Genomic DNA, 15,836 nt, shown 5'->3' with positions numbered 1-15,836 from the left:
AAGGACAGAGAGACGGACAGACAGACAGAGAGACATATGGACAGTGAGACAGACGGACAGAGAGACGGACAGTGAGACAGAAGGACAGAGAGACGGACAGTGAGACAGACGGACAGAGAGACGGACAGTGAGACAGAAGGACAGAGAGACGGACAGTGAGACAGAAGGACAGAGAGACGGATGGACAGAGAGACGGACAGACAGACAGAAGGACAGAGAGACGGACAGTGAGACAGAAGGACAGAGAGACGGATGGACAGAGAGACGGACAGTGAGACAGAAGGACAGAGAGACGGACAGTGAGACAGACGGACAGAGAGACGGACAGTGAGACAAAAGGACAGAGAGACGGACAGTGAGACGGACAGTGAGACAGACGGACAGTGAGACAGAAGGACAGAGAGACATATGGACAGAGAGACGGACAGACAGACATATGGACAGTGAGACAGACAGAGAGATAGACAGACAGAGAGACAGACGGACAGACAGAGAGACGGACGGACAGAGAGACGGACGGACAGAGAGACGGACAGACAGACAGAGAGACATATGGACAGAGAGACGGACGGACGGACAGAGAGACGGACGGACAGAGAGACGGAAGGACAGAGAGACGGACGGACGGACAGAGAGACATATGGACAGACAGACAGAGAGACATATTGACAGAGAGACATATGGACAGAGAGACGGACGGACAGAGAGATGGACGGACAGAGAGACAGACGGACAGAGAGACAGACAGACAGAGAGACAGACGGACAGACAGAGAGACGGACGGACAGAGAGACGGACGGACAGAGAGACGGACAGACAGACAGAGAGACATATGGACAGAGAGACGGACGGACGGACAGAGAGACGGACGGACAGAGAGACGGAAGGACAGAGAGACGGACGGACGGACAGAGAGACATATGGACAGACAGACAGAGAGACATATGGACAGAGAGACGGACGGACAGAGAGACGGACAGACAGACAGAGAGACGGACGGACAGAGAGACGGACGGACGGACAGATAGACATATGGACAGACAGACAGAGAGACGGAAGGACAGAGAGACGGACAGTGAGACAGAGAGACATATGGACAGAGACGGACAGAGAGACGGACAGACAGACAGAGAGACATATGGACAGGGAGACGGACGGACGGACAGATAGACATATGGACAGACATACAGAGAGACGGACAGAGAGACGGACGGACAGAGAGACGGACAGTGAGACAGAAGGACAGAGAGACGGACGGACAGAGAGACGGACAGTGAGACAGAAGGACAGAGAGACGGACAGACGGACAGAGAGACGGACGGACAGAGAGACGGAAGGACAGAGAGACAGACAGTGAGACAGAAGGACAGAGAGACGGACGGACAGAGAGATGGATGGACGGACGGACAGAGAGACGGACAGTGAGACAGAAGGACAGAGAGACGGACAGACAGACAGAGAGACATATGGACAGTGAGACAGACGGACAGAGAGACGGACAGTGAGACAGAAGGACAGAGAGACGGATGGACAGAGAGACGGACAGACAGACAGAAGGACAGAGAGACGGACAGTGAGACAGAAGGACAGAGAGACGGACAGTGAGACAGAAGGACAGAGAGACGGACAGTGAGACAGAAGGACAGAGAGACGGACAGTGAGACAGACGGACAGAGAGACGGACAGTGAGACAGAAGGACAGAGAGACGGACAGTGAGACAGAAGGACAGAGAGACGGACAGTGAGACAGACGGACAGTGAGACAGAAGGACAGAGAGACATATGGACAGAGAGACGGACAGACAGACAGAGAGACATATGGACAGTGAGACAGAAGGACAGACGGACAGACAGAGAGACATGTCCATGGTTGCCACCTTCAGATCTGTTGATCCAGAGCAGAATCTTCTTTGCTCAGAATCTCAGAGGAAACCAAACGGTTGTGTTTTGCTGCCACCTGCTGGTTTCTCTCCTGAATTAGTCTTTATTTTTCTTTAGGCCAGATACGTCATCGTGGCCACTCCCCCCGGGCTGATCCTTAAGATGCACTTTAACCCGGAGCTGCCCCCCCTCAGGAACCAGCTGATCTACAGGGTCCCCATGGGCTCCGTCATCAAATGCATGGTCTACTACAAGGAGAACTTCTGGAGGAAAAAGGGTAAGCGCATCTGGATGGAGGGATTGCTGCGCAGCAATTGGCTGGTTTTAACCTCTGGTGTGATCAGGTTACTGCGGTACCATGGTGATCGAGGAGGAGGGGGCTCCTATCGGCCTGACTCTGGACGACACTAAGCCTGATGGGACGGTTCCTGCTATCATGGGGTGAGCAGCAGATAGACAGGATGGAACATCTAGAGAAGCAGCAGCTTTTCTATTCCACAGTTTTCTATGTTAATGTTGAGAAGAGCCTCTGATTGATCTTTTAAAGGATTATAAACATGATTAGATTTCCATAGTTTTCCATGACTGCTGCACATAAACTGCTACAGAAGATCCTTCCTGCCTGCAGCCATCAACACCTTTAACAAGCAGTTACAGCGAACCTTTGAGTTACTCTGACATTTAAGTTCCCTCTGGGATTCATCACTTAGTTTGTTTAATGAATTCTCTTTAAAAGCTTTTAGTTTTAGGGTTCCTTTAAGCTCCTGTTACATCTTGATTTATCCAGCGTCTGCCTGCTGTCCCACAATCTGCTAAACTCTGGCAGACGCTGAACTTTCTATGAATTTTCTCTATTCTGGGTGTTTAGAGGATTCATAACGAGTCCAGAACTTCTGTCCAACGACGGCCTAACTTCTGCATAACGCACGGCAGCGTGATGCCCTGAAATGATCACAGTAACCTAACTGCTGTTTACCGCCCGCCAAAGAAAGAAAGAAATAAATAAAGAAAGCAGGTTTCTGGTGGCAGCAGATCGAGCTTGATGTCTGCTAGGAAGTGTGTTGGTGGTGGGCGTGAACGCAGGGAGGATCCATCACTCACCTTCTGGCTCACCCTATGATGGGGATGAAGTCTGGAGGAGAACTGACGGTTTCCTCCTGTGAACCCCCTTTATACCAAAACGCTGCCAATACGCCATTATACAGTAGCTGGAAGCTAGAAACACGTTCAGCGCTCGTCTGGAACACGGCAGATACGCTGATATGTTGGAGAGAAGTTCTGGATAAGTTAGTCAGAGGTTTAGGATCAGCTAGACGCCACGACTGATGAGGAACTGATGCTGAACGGATGTTCATCAGATAACTGACCTGGAACTGATGGACCACGCTGGCAGACGCTGGCAGACGTACTCGCTGTACGTCGACGTGTTCCATCGTGATTCAGCGTGCTCATAACTAATACTGTTTACCAGCGTTTTTTTTTTGCCAGATTTTTCGTACGCCAGGCATTCGCTGATCTAAATCATCAAGGTGTGACAGGAACTTATAAAAACTTTCGACAAACATTATTACAAACTAAGAGCAGGAAAGAAAACTGCAGAAAACTAAAGAGGGGGACTAGATTTACCTAACTTCCAACACTACTACTTAGCAAATAGATTCCAATACATCTCTAAATGGATAAAACATAATCCCTTAGATGAGCCCTGGATAGACAGAGAACAGGAATTATGCAGTGATATCACAATTTCAGATTTGCCGTTTATTAGCTCTAAGATCAAGCAGCATGTTTTAAAAATATTAACATCAGCTCTTCCCTGACAGCATGGTGGGAATTTCTAAAAATAACGAACTCATCACTTATCCCGGGCAGTCGTACACCCATCTGGAATAACCCTGACATTCTACAAAACAATAATGTGATAAACTTTCCGTACTGGAAGAATAAAGGTATTAACTATCTGGATCATTTGTTTGAAGGTACGGAGTTTATCACATTTGCCAGATTAAATGTGCAATATGGCATTAACAAAAATAAATTCTTAGAATATGAGCAAATCAAAGCTATAATTAGAAATAAATTTAAGCATATTGATGGAGGTTTAATAATTCCAACTAAAATATCAGAGTTTCTAGAGTTAACCCCCCAAAAGGACACTGACTAAACTGGATGATCCAATATCTCTTCCTATTACTAAATGGGAGGAGGATTTATCAGCCAGATATTTCATGGGCCTCACCACGGTCGGCTCCCCCATCCCCTCTCGCATTTAGACACTGAGGGTTCTGGGTTGTCGATTGGGGGGGTGGACTGTGCCGGACACCCCCTCTTGGTACTCCCAGTTTTAATTACACCTGAGAGCAACATGCAACAGGCCCAGGGAGGATGGGGGTCTTCTCACACCCCTGTTCTCCAGCTGCCGCCCAGAGTCTGGGGCCTGGAGGAAGAGCCGCCTGGTCCGTGGTCTTTGCGGGGGGCGGCTGTGGGGCCTGGGTGGCCGATGGCGGGGCGCCTCTTCAGCTCTCCACAACCACTATTGAGCATTTAATCTTTGGATAAACTTTACTAAACTTTATCTCCTCCTTCTTTCATCTTTTCTTATCTTTTTCCAGTTTTCCTCTTCTGTTCTACCTACATTGCAGCGTCCATATAATCTGTTAAACTCCCTGCATAATTATAATAAAGATATTTATACGCATAAATCCAGTGGAACACTATGGCGATAGCCGTACTGCTCCACCTGTGAAAGTAAAACCTGTTGGGCTCTTTTTGGCATCAAAACTATTATTCTTATTGCCTCATCGCCAGACAGGACACTGTAAAAAAAGAAAAGGAAAGAAATCTTCCTTTAATTCAGGCTCTATTTTCCAGGCATTCAGAATAAAAAAACTATAACTGAATATTAGTTGTTGAAATAAACAATGAGCATAAAGTGCTGCTATTAATTACAACCCTTAAAAGAGGTTGGACATTTATTCCTTTCTCCTCCTGCAGATTCATCCTGGCCCGGAAGTGCAGGAAGCTGGCAGGTCTGACCAAAGAGGAGAGGTTAGAAAAACCACGGCGTCCAGCCACAGCGGGTTAAATTCACTCTAACCTGCCGCCAGCGGCCTTGGTGTCAACTTTTGTGTTGCTTTGTTCAGGCTGAAGAGGATCTGTGAGGTCTACTCCAGAGTTCTGGGCTCCCAGGAGGCTCTCCATGTGAGTCAGCACCCAGAGAGCTGAGCAGCTTCGGCAGCTTCAGCAGCTTCAGCAGCTTCTCATGGCCTCTGCTGTCTTTCAGCCGGTGCACTACGAGGAGAAGAACTGGTGTGAGGAGGAGTACTCCGGAGGCTGCTACACGGCTTATTTCCCTCCTGGAACCCTGACCCAGTTTGGCCGGTAGGTGGAGCTGTGCCTCAGTTCTAGTGCAGATGCTGCAGGCCTCCACTAGGAGGCAGCAGTGAAGGCTGAGCGCAGCCTGTTCAGGTTCAGATGTGGTGGCATGGTTTCCATTTTCCTCAAGCTGCTTTCCTTCAAACTAGTGTTGCTGCGCTCAGCTGAAGGACTGATGTGGTGTTTTCCGTCCTCCAGGGTTCTGAGGGAGCCTGTCGGCAGGCTGTACTTTGCAGGAACGGAGACGGCGTCAGAGTGGAGCGGCTACATGGAGGGGGCGGTGCAGGCTGGGGAGCGGGCAGCCAGAGAGGTCAGAGAACTCCCCGCATTATATATAACCCCCCCCCCCCCCCCCCCCCAGGTAGGGCTATGGGGAAATGTTCCAGGTCCGACTTCATCAGTCGGAGGAAATTAACTTCTCCTCAGGAACCAATCAGGCTGCTGCTCATCATCTGGATCAAGCAGAGAATTACATCAGATTCCAGATTACTGTAGAAAAACAAGACTAGATGCAGTCTGGATGTGTTCGTCCAGCATCACCTCACTGATCTTCTTGGCAGAAACTCCTCGTTCATTCAGACGTTTCTGATTAATATCAGCTTGATGAGCTTAGATTGGGCTGCTTTCTTTGGGACCATTGATTAATTCATTTTAAATAAAGAAGCTCTGATTACCAGGAAAAAACCTCGTTAATTGATATGTTTAACGAGAAAATGGGCTCGAGACAGTGTTCTCTAAGAATGCACCCTGGATTTTCTAAAACGGATTTTAATTTCTGTGTCCTCTATCTGCATTAGAGCCAAATGTCTCGCTACGTGTCGGTCCAAATCGCTCACCCTGCTTTGGGCTGAGATGGCCTAGTCAAAGTCCAGATCTTTACCCAACTGCAGACTAGTGGCGATACCTTAACAAGTAGCTGTAATTTAAAGGCTTCTGCTACTTCCTTTTTTTAAAGAAATAAGTTGGACATGTCACTGATTTCTTGGGGGGGGAGGTTCTAATTCTGCCTGGTTTAAAGTCTGACCTGCAGTCCAATAAAACCATGAAGTCATCTTTATTCTGTTAAACCACCCGTGGCCGTCTGCTGCTGCTGTAACCACCGTGTCCCTACAGGTCTTGTGTGCAATGGGTAAAATCCACCAGAGTCAGATCCACCAGCCGGAGCCGGAGAGCCAGGCAAGGAATGATTGGGATGTTTTTATCTTCCGCTGCGTTAGAGGACATTCACTGTAAGGTCTGTCTCCTCCCCCGTCAGGAAGTTCCTGCTCTGCCGTTCGTCACCAGTTTCTGGGAGAGGAATTTGCCGTCGGTCGGCGGTTTCCTAAAGTTGGTGGGCGTCTCCACCGTGCTGTCTGCTGCTGCTGCGGCAGGCCTGGTGGCCTACAAGAAGGGCCTCCTCCCCAGGAGTTAAACTACCTACACCAGCCTCCTCCCTGGTCTGCAACTCAAAGGGTCACACCTCCATAGAAACCTCTGCTGTGTCTTTATCTGTGTTCTTTGTTTGGGGGGGTCTGAAAGATGGACTCTTCAAACCTGCAGAAACCGTGATCCACCTGTGGGTCTGTAGTCTTAGGGATGAGAAGGTCTGACTGTTAATCAGCACTTCATCTGTAAACCACATAATTAAACAAATGAAGGAAAAAACTATCTGAAATCTGTTTAACGACCAATCCAGTGAAGTTCAGAGGGTGCGGAGGCGGGCTCTATATAAAGGACAATCAACAACGAGGCTGTGATTCGTCATTTCCTGACCTAAATGTCCCGTTTAAAGATGCAGCTCTGTGATGTATGTAGTGTCTATTTCCGCCATTCTCAGTGGCTACCTGGCTGCTGATGCAGACCGGCCATGAGCATTTACAACCCTGATATCCACAGGTGTGATATCCACAGGTGTGATGTCCACAGGTGTGATATCCACAGGTGTTCCACAGGTGTGATATCCACAGGTGTGATATCCACAGGTGTTCCACAGGTGTGATGTCCACAGGTGTGATGTCCACAGGTGTGATATCCACAGGTGTGATGTCCACAGGTGTTCCACAGGTGTGATATCCACAGGTGTTCCACAGGTGTGATGTCCACAGGTGTTCCACAGGTGTGATATCCACAGGTGTGATATCCACAGGTGTTCCACAGGTGTGATGTCCACAGGTGTGATGTCCACAGGTGTGATATCCACAGGTGTTCCACAGGTGTGATATCCACAGGTGTGATGTCCACAGGTGTGATATCCACAGGTGTGATATCCACAGGTGTGATATCCACAGGTGTGATATCCACAGGTGTTCCACAGGTGTGATGTCCACAGGTGTGATATCCACAGGTGTGATATCCACAGGTGTGATATCCACAGGTGTGATATCCACAGGTGTTCCACAGGTGTGATGTCCACAGGTGTGATGTCCACAGGTGTGATATCCACAGGTGTTCCACAGGTGTGATATCCACAGGTGTGATGTCCACAGGTGTGATATCCACAGGTGTGATATCCACAGGTGTGATATCCACAGGTGTGATATCCACAGGTGTTCCACAGGTGTGATGTCCACAGGTGTGATATCCACAGGTGTGATATCCACAGGTGTGATATCCACAGGTGTGATATCCACAGGTGTTCCACAGGTGTGATGTCCACAGGTGTGATATCCACAGGTGTGATGTCCACAGGTGTGATATCCACAGGTGTGATGTCCACAGGTGTGATATCCACAGGTGTGATATCCACAGGTGTGATATCCACAGGTGTGATATCCACAGGTGTTCCACAGGTGTGATATCCACAGGTGTTCCACAGGTGTGATATCCACAGGTGTGATATCCACAGGTGTGATATCCACAGGTGTTCCACAGGTGTGATATCCACAGGTGTGATATCCACAGGTGTGATATCCACAGGTGTGATATCCACAGGTGTGATATCCACAGGTGTTCCACAGGTGTGATGTCCACAGGTGTGATATCCACAGGTGTGATATCCACAGGTGTGATATCCACAGGTGTGATATCCACAGGTGTTCCACAGGTGTGATGTCCACAGGTGTGATATCCACAGGTGTGATGTCCACAGGTGTGATATCCACAGGTGTGATGTCCACAGGTGTGATATCCACAGGTGTGATATCCACAGGTGTGATATCCACAGGTGTGATATCCACAGGTGTTCCACAGGTGTGATATCCACAGGTGTTCCACAGGTGTGATATCCACAGGTGTGATATCCACAGGTGTGATATCCACAGGTGTTCCACAGGTGTGATATCCACAGGTGTGATATCCACAGGTGTGATATCCACAAGTGTGATATCCACAGGTGTGATATCCACAGGTCTGATATCCACAGTTGTTTCACAGGTGTGATATCCACAGGTGTGATATCCACAGGTGTGATATCCACAGGTGTGATATCCACAGGTGTTCCACAGGTGTGATGTCCACAGGTGTTCCACAGGTGTGATATCCACAGGTGTTCCACAGGTGTGATATCCACAGGTGTGATATCCACAGGTGTGATATCCACAGGTGTGATATCCACAGGTGTTCCACAGGTGTGATATCCACAGGTGTGATATCCACAGGTGTGATATCCACAGGTGTGATATCCACAGGTGTTCCACAGGTGTGATATCCACAGGTCTTTAATTCAGTGTTTTCATGTTTTTTGGTGAATGTCTCAGAAAATCAATGTAATGAAAGAGAAATTGCTTTGTGGTCTAAATGAAACTAAGAAAGCTGTATTGAATATGTTTGTTTTCATCCGTTGCTATAGTGATAACAATGAAGGCTGAGGCTGGGGGGGTCAGCAGGTCGTCATGGTGAGTTCTGGTGCATATCTTCAGCTGGGCTCACCTTAGATGTTCCGGTTGAAGTCCTGTTCAGATCTGCCATTCACACAGAAATAGCTAGCCCAAAACAGGTGGCTAATTAGCTGTAGCAATCGGCAGCTAATTAACTGTAGCTAGCTTTAGCCCAGAGGTACAGCTAGATGGTGTTAGTTGGCGGTAATCAGCTGATGGTAATAAAATGTAGCCCCCACACCAGACTCATTTAGACGTTGGTTTTTAAGACCATCATAGCTTTGATTTAGTCCAGAAATGCTCGTTGAAAACTGGGCTGCGTTTGGTCCGTCTGATTTCATTTAACTTTAGTCCAATAATAGAAGTTTTCAACGTATTTTCCACAATCTGAAAATCACGGCTTTTCACCTTTCACTTTTTAACTAAATGTAAACGTCGTTTGGATGAAAATCATGTCGTGTTTTCAACCATTTTTTGCTCGCTGGGCAAAGCTAGCTGTGAATTGGGAGCTGGACCTAGCTAAACGGGCTAGCTGAGGCAGATAACGGCCAAGAAAGGGAATGTTAGCTTCATTTAATTAGCTGTGGTCAGCTGAGGCAATTCATCTATAAGAAATAATTTCCTCAAGATGCCAAGAACATTAAAGACGTTTATTTTTGCCAGAACCTTTTATAGTTCTAGAGGAAGCATTGCCACTTTCCTTACCATGCTAACTTTAGTTTTTTTGGAACTGGTAGCCCAGCGGAGGTTCTGGCCAGATGAAACGTCACAGTGGGAGCAGTCCTGGAGGAGCTGCTGGGAAACAATGATGGATGATCTCCACAGTCTGAGAGTCCTGGTTCTTTTAACTGGCCTGAACTGGCCCACTGACCAACCGTAGAGCTAGCTGTCGCTAATTGCTGTAGCTAATTAGCTGTGTAGCTTAGTGCTACAGCACTATTCCCTAAACACTGTGATTGGATCCAGCCAATGATTAGACTCAGAAATGTGTCTTTATCTTAAGTTAATTTTAGAATAAACCAAAACATTAGATGGAGGTTTATTTTGTCTTAATTTAAACCTGTCCGCCAGTAAAAAAGTGTAAGTAGATTGGATCTTTATTCTCATTCTAATTTTCACTATAGGCGATTAAATGAGAGATGTGTAAATGTTTCAGATCCTCAGCAGGAAACTTCAAATTTACATAATTAAATCCCTAAAGATTTTCCAATTAAGAGCTTTCATTGTTTTAAAACTGAATTAAATCATGTATTTTCTAAGAACCTGTGTCTGCCATGTTGGCCTGTTTTCGTCCCAAAGACCGGTGTTTGTGTCCTCGTATCTGTTGTGCCTTATCGGAAGTCTTTGTGTTTTGTCCCTTTTCTCAAGTGCCTGTGTAACTCTGACTGTTTGTGCTTCAAGGTGTCTAAATGGGTTTTACCAAACATTCGCTTTTGAAATGTCCTCCTTATTACCCGAGTTATATCCTCGTTTGAAACTTGACTCAGGTAAATCCAGGTGTATACAGCAGCGCTCTGACTGCTGCAGTGGTCTAACTCCTGTCCAGTCGCTGTGTGCTCGTATTGTGGCTGCGGTGCTTAACGACGTCTCCCATGTGGTAAAGTCTCTGTCTCCCTGGTTGCCTGATTTCATCCGGTCTATTATTATCCTCACACAGAAAGGTGAAAGTCAGGACCAGTCGCTGACATTTGAATTCATGTTGTTTAAACTACAGCTTTCACCAAAACTCCTAACCTACATTCTGTTATTGTTGATTGTTGTTTTTTTTTAACTGGTTGTTTTTCTTCTCCTTCTGCCCACAAACTTCTCCCAAATTATAACTGTAACCTGTTCTGTGATGACTTAAATTCCTCAAACAAGCTGATGATATTCAAAATGTGAAATAAATCCTTAATTGGTCAGACATCGTCTGGCCGTTTCTTCTTTCCTGCCTGCTTTGTTTCAGTCCTGCTGCTGTTTGTTGGCAGAAAATAAAAGGTGTTGAGAATTAGGAAGAGAGGAATAGTTCCTATAGTTTAAGAAGCTAAGATATCCTGACTTTATGATTTTTACCGATAAAATCACATATTTGTAAGATTTATTAATCTGATTCTGACATAATCAGCTGTTAAAGTTGACACTAAAGATAAACTTATTTTTAGAACCTAGCCATCAACATGAACAAACAGAAGGTTGATGTCAAACAGTATAAATGAAGATAAAGACGGTAAAGGAAAGATTCATGTCAGACGACGGAATAATACCTAAAAACCGAACAGGAAGTACTGAGAGGGTTAACAAAGGCGCAGTGTGGAGCGCTAGAATCTTTGGCAGATGATCTAAAATGCAGTAGAACAGGAAAAAACATTAAAGGTCATATTATGCAAAATTCACTTTATAAACATTTTCTATCAGTCATGTCCTGAAGTCTGGATGAAAAATTGAACCTCCATCACTGCCTTGTTCCACCTGTGGGCTCAATATACTCTGTTCTTCTTCTTTGGCAGCTTGCAACCATCGTGTTGCATTACTGCCATCTTATGGACTCCATATTTATCACCTAATTTATCAACTGATGAGACCGCTTTTTCTTAAAAACAAGAAATCTTCCTTTTCCTACTTCATTATTCAATTCTGCTGCAATATCTTTAAACGTCAGCTCCCCAGTAAAACCCAATTCTAAGTTTAAAGACTTTTAACTTCATACTTACTGCACCTAATAAACATGTTCAGGTGTTTCTGTAATCTTATTTTTAATAGAATCAATCTAATTTATAAAAAATCCCATAAAATCATTGCTGCTAAGAGCAGGTGGAATGGATGGTTCAACAGAGCTATGGCTCTGGGTGAGTTTGGCAACTGGATTGAAAAGAGATCTAGGATTATTCTTATTCTCCTCTATTAACTGAGAAATACAGTATGCTGCTCTTGCTTTACAAAGGGTCCTCTTATACAGCAGTAAACTATTTTTCCAGACTAGGTAGGACTCCCATAGGCCTGTGGAGCGATATTTTCTCTCCAGTTTCCTATATTTTGTGGTCAGAGAGGACAGGGTTGTGAGGAAATCCTGTTATTTCTTCCCATTCTATGCCGTATGTCAGCACACGATCCAAAGTATGAAGATGAGAATGTGTGGAACTATTCACATTTTGAACAAAGCCAATAGTGTCTAGGATAGCATTAAATGCTAGCATCAATCATAATATATAAAATCAGGTGCAATTCTACACTTGACTTTATTTTTAGTTTTTGTATTGTTCTTGTGATAATAGCCGTTTTTTAGTTATGCCATCCTTGATTACATAACTTAATGTTTATTATATATACATCATTTTTTATCATTAAATGGACTCTCATCAGACAATTTGCAATCTTTTTTAAAGATAAAATTATAAAATAAGAAAAATTGTTTTATGTCTTTCTGTAGAAATCTAAAGGATTATTTTTTGCTGAATGACATCAGATTTGTTTCTTCCTTATTTCAAAGTGACAGAGGCAGAAATAGACATGCAGCAATGTTTTAAAGTCAAAAGACATAAGTGGTACGATTTCCTTTCACCCTCTAACTGTTTTACATTAGGAAACCTGTCATTTCTTTTTCATTTCTTTTTCATTTGAAATACAGGAATAAATTGGAGTCTGCCATCTTCTTTTTTAGACATTTTTTTAAAGGTTGGCAAACATATAGAACGCTCGATTTGTTTTTATGATACGACTTGATGCAGAGAAATTGTTCCATGATATGTTTAAGTTCATAATGTCAATAATAAAATTGCATCCATGTTAAAAATCCAAGACACTTAAAGATAAATTTCTTTAATGTGCAACGATGTAATTTTATTGGAGGTAAACTTAACATTGAATTTGTTTCTGCACTTGTGTATCTGAAGGTATTAGCAGGATGTTTAATACCATAAAAATACACAACTGAATGTTTTATTTTATTTTGTAATAAAGAGGTGTGACCTCATAAAGTAACTTTTTTTCCAGGTTAACATAAAGTTGCTGAGGTTTAAAATCTGCAGAAATTAGGCTGAATGCATCATTCTCTGTCACTGATCATACAGTCTTTAGGTGTCTGTGGCTTCTTTGTGTTTTTTGTTAGACTGATAATTTAGATTTCTTCTTTAACTTTATCAGATAATTGAAGACATAAGGCAATATGTGATCTGTTGGTTTTGTTATTAACCTTTGGTTCATATTACTTATTGTTTGTTTTGGTTTCCAATCGCTGCAAGTTTCAGCTCTTCACCTTAAAAAATCTTTCTGTAAAATATAAAGATTTTACTATCAAAGCTGAAGGCCTTTTGTTTCTATAAATATAATCATGACTCTATTCTACTCTATTCATTTCCTATGTGATCAATTCTGCAACTTTTGAGTCACAGAAGCACATTGCCAGAGAATAAATACTTTAGGAAGTACGGCGCTCACACGTGTGTCAGCTTATTATATATCACCTTACAAAAATTAATAGTTTCCATAACGGCCCCTATCTACTTTTTCTTTCTATGGAGAAAGAAAAAGTTATAAACTGGAGCCTAGGCGGAAGTTCAACTGAATAAACTGATTATTCTCCTTCATCCACCTATCAGCCAATCAGCTTTGAACCACACCTCCAGGAAAGCCAATCAGCATCCAAAGCTCATCTTAAAAGGCCTCCGATACGCACCTGTCTGCTCCTGTGACTTCATTCAGATGACGCTGTTTCCTCCCCCCTCCAGCCCCTCCTCCACCATCGTAGCGTCATTCCTCCTGGACTCTTACTGCGTTCCCTGTCTGATCTCAACCGGTCCGGCAGAAGGCCGCCATGTTGAGCCTGGTTCTGCCAGAGGTTTCTTCCCAAAGGGGGGTTTTCCTCTCCACTGTTGCTTCATGCTTGCTCATCATGGACAGGTTCTCTCAGCCTGTGTTATCCAGCTGGACTTCCATCTTCCAGGTCCCTGAGTGAAGCTCTAGTATCAGCTCACGCAGTCCACTGGATCTCCACATAAAGCTCAGCAGACCGTCTCTCCAACCAGCAGTCTACAGACTGACCAACTCCATCTATCTCCACTCCACCACCAGTTTCAGGCCTGGGGGGGAATCAGCCCTGTTCTTTACTCCTGTTCATGTATATCTATCAAAATTCAGCGCTATGTTTCCTGCCGAGGTCTGAGCGCCAAAGACTAAAGTACCTGTAGCAATAATTTTCTCCTAACTGTCTTTTCTCTTCGTGTCTCTTGAAATGTAGTGAGAGGAAGTCATCCGAAGGCGAGATTCAGCTTATTGTTGAATCAGAGCAGTGGGTCCAATGTGCCTGATGAGGTGAACCTTCAGAGACTCAATAATTTAATCTAAGAATGAAGGCTGACAAATGTCAGGCGGAGGCCGAGTTCTGAAGATAGACTGACTTTATGAGGGAACAGCCTCAGTTTATCCGCCGCATGATTCTCTAGAAGGTGGAAACCAGGATGCCTTCATGTCCTCCCTCTCATCCTAAAGACTACATTGAATCCTAACTCATCCTGCCTCCTCCTCAGTCTGATGGACCTAAATCTGTTTGGGTTTAGAGAACATGCAAACAGCATATCAGGTATTAGCTTAGAACTTCATTAAGACACATCTCTGGAAATTATGCTGTTTTTTCAGGGACAATCTTTCTCCAACAGGAGTTTAGTGGAATCAGACGCTTGATTGTAATTAGAGTATGTTGATCTTACTGCAAAGGGTTCATGGCTGTTATCAGCCTTTAGATCAGAGCTCTAATGCAGGTTATACAGCAACATCCACAAAGGGTTAAAATAGCAACAAAAACAGCAATGGATAAGAAGACAGATGCAATCATGGTTTTATACTTTCCAAACATAGACTTCCAGTTATCCCATATTAACGTATCTACACCTGAATGTTCTTTTATTTTGTTAAAAAGCACATAGACACCATCAACAGGTCAGTCTAACATCAGCAGCTGTGCTGTTGGCGATGAAAACACTGTGAGCCAAAAATAGCACAAACACTTCCTTTTTCAGCTTTATACATGTAAAATTATTCCACCTTACTAGAAAATAGAGCCTTTATAAGAGGGTAGACAGCATCCCATTCTTTACATGTTCATGTTAGAGATGATTTGGTCATTAGAGTAATAGTGCCGTTTAGGTCTAGGTAAGTATAGTTCTCGGTCCCATACAGGCTACACAACCAGTTTTAGTTTTATTTGCTGATCTCTCTACCAGGAGGAGCCAATTGTTAGTTTGTTGTGAAACTATTGCAGAGACTTTAAACCATTCATCAGTAGTAAAAGATGAGACGAGCAAATCCAAACAGACTCTCTATGAATCTAATAATACTTTGCTTTAGTTTCACCTGTAAAGACAACCTCTGCTCACTTCACAGGTTTAGTTAGAACTATAGTACCAGATCAGATGATAAATGGCCGTTTAAAGCAGCAGTGGTCTACATCTTTACCTCTGACTTTTCATCTTATTTCACGGTTTCTAGTTTTTCTCTGTTAAAACAGGAGGAGAGCAGCCCTGCAGGAGCCCCTGTAGATGCAGCAGAGCCAGCGGTGGCCCCAGGCTTCCCTCTGGCCCTGGGCCACCTTTGCTCCTGGTCATGGGTCAGTTATCTGTCTTCAGGCCATGCAGCCATGCTGGGGAATCCGTTGGCCCCACAAAGCATCGGGGGCGATAGAAATCAGACTACAATGCTGGTTTCACACATCTACTTGTCTTTGCAGGAGGTGAGTCCCATGTTTCCATCAGACAGTCAGTCATGATGAGAGTAACCTAGGAGGTGAACGGTCTGTGCTGGATGTTGATAAAACTC

The 15,836-nt window shown here is 44.5% G+C and overlaps 1 protein-coding gene across 1 annotated transcript in view; it reads left to right on the top strand.

Moving 5' to 3' along the window:
* The window catches only part of mao (monoamine oxidase), a 51,847-nt gene extending 44,935 nt beyond the window's left edge, over positions 1–6,912 (top strand). Inside the window, exons 8-15 of the mRNA XM_038275757.1 lie at positions 1,999–2,158; positions 2,226–2,322; positions 4,876–4,929; positions 5,025–5,082; positions 5,165–5,262; positions 5,455–5,566; positions 6,370–6,432; positions 6,512–6,912. Of these exons, the coding sequence (XP_038131685.1) occupies positions 1,999–2,158; positions 2,226–2,322; positions 4,876–4,929; positions 5,025–5,082; positions 5,165–5,262; positions 5,455–5,566; positions 6,370–6,432; positions 6,512–6,667 (798 nt within the window). The 3' untranslated portion in view covers positions 6,668–6,912. The remainder of the gene's footprint in view (positions 1–1,998; positions 2,159–2,225; positions 2,323–4,875; positions 4,930–5,024; positions 5,083–5,164; positions 5,263–5,454; positions 5,567–6,369; positions 6,433–6,511) is intronic.
* Positions 6,913–15,836: the final 8,924 nt, after the last annotated feature.

Source organism: Cyprinodon tularosa, unplaced genomic scaffold, assembly GCF_016077235.1.
Source record: "Cyprinodon tularosa strain WSP-4 unplaced genomic scaffold, ASM1607723v1 ctg979, whole genome shotgun sequence".
NCBI classification, from domain to species: Eukaryota; Metazoa; Chordata; class Actinopteri; order Cyprinodontiformes; family Cyprinodontidae; genus Cyprinodon; species Cyprinodon tularosa.
This window is presented reverse-complemented; position numbering and strand designations above follow the sequence as displayed.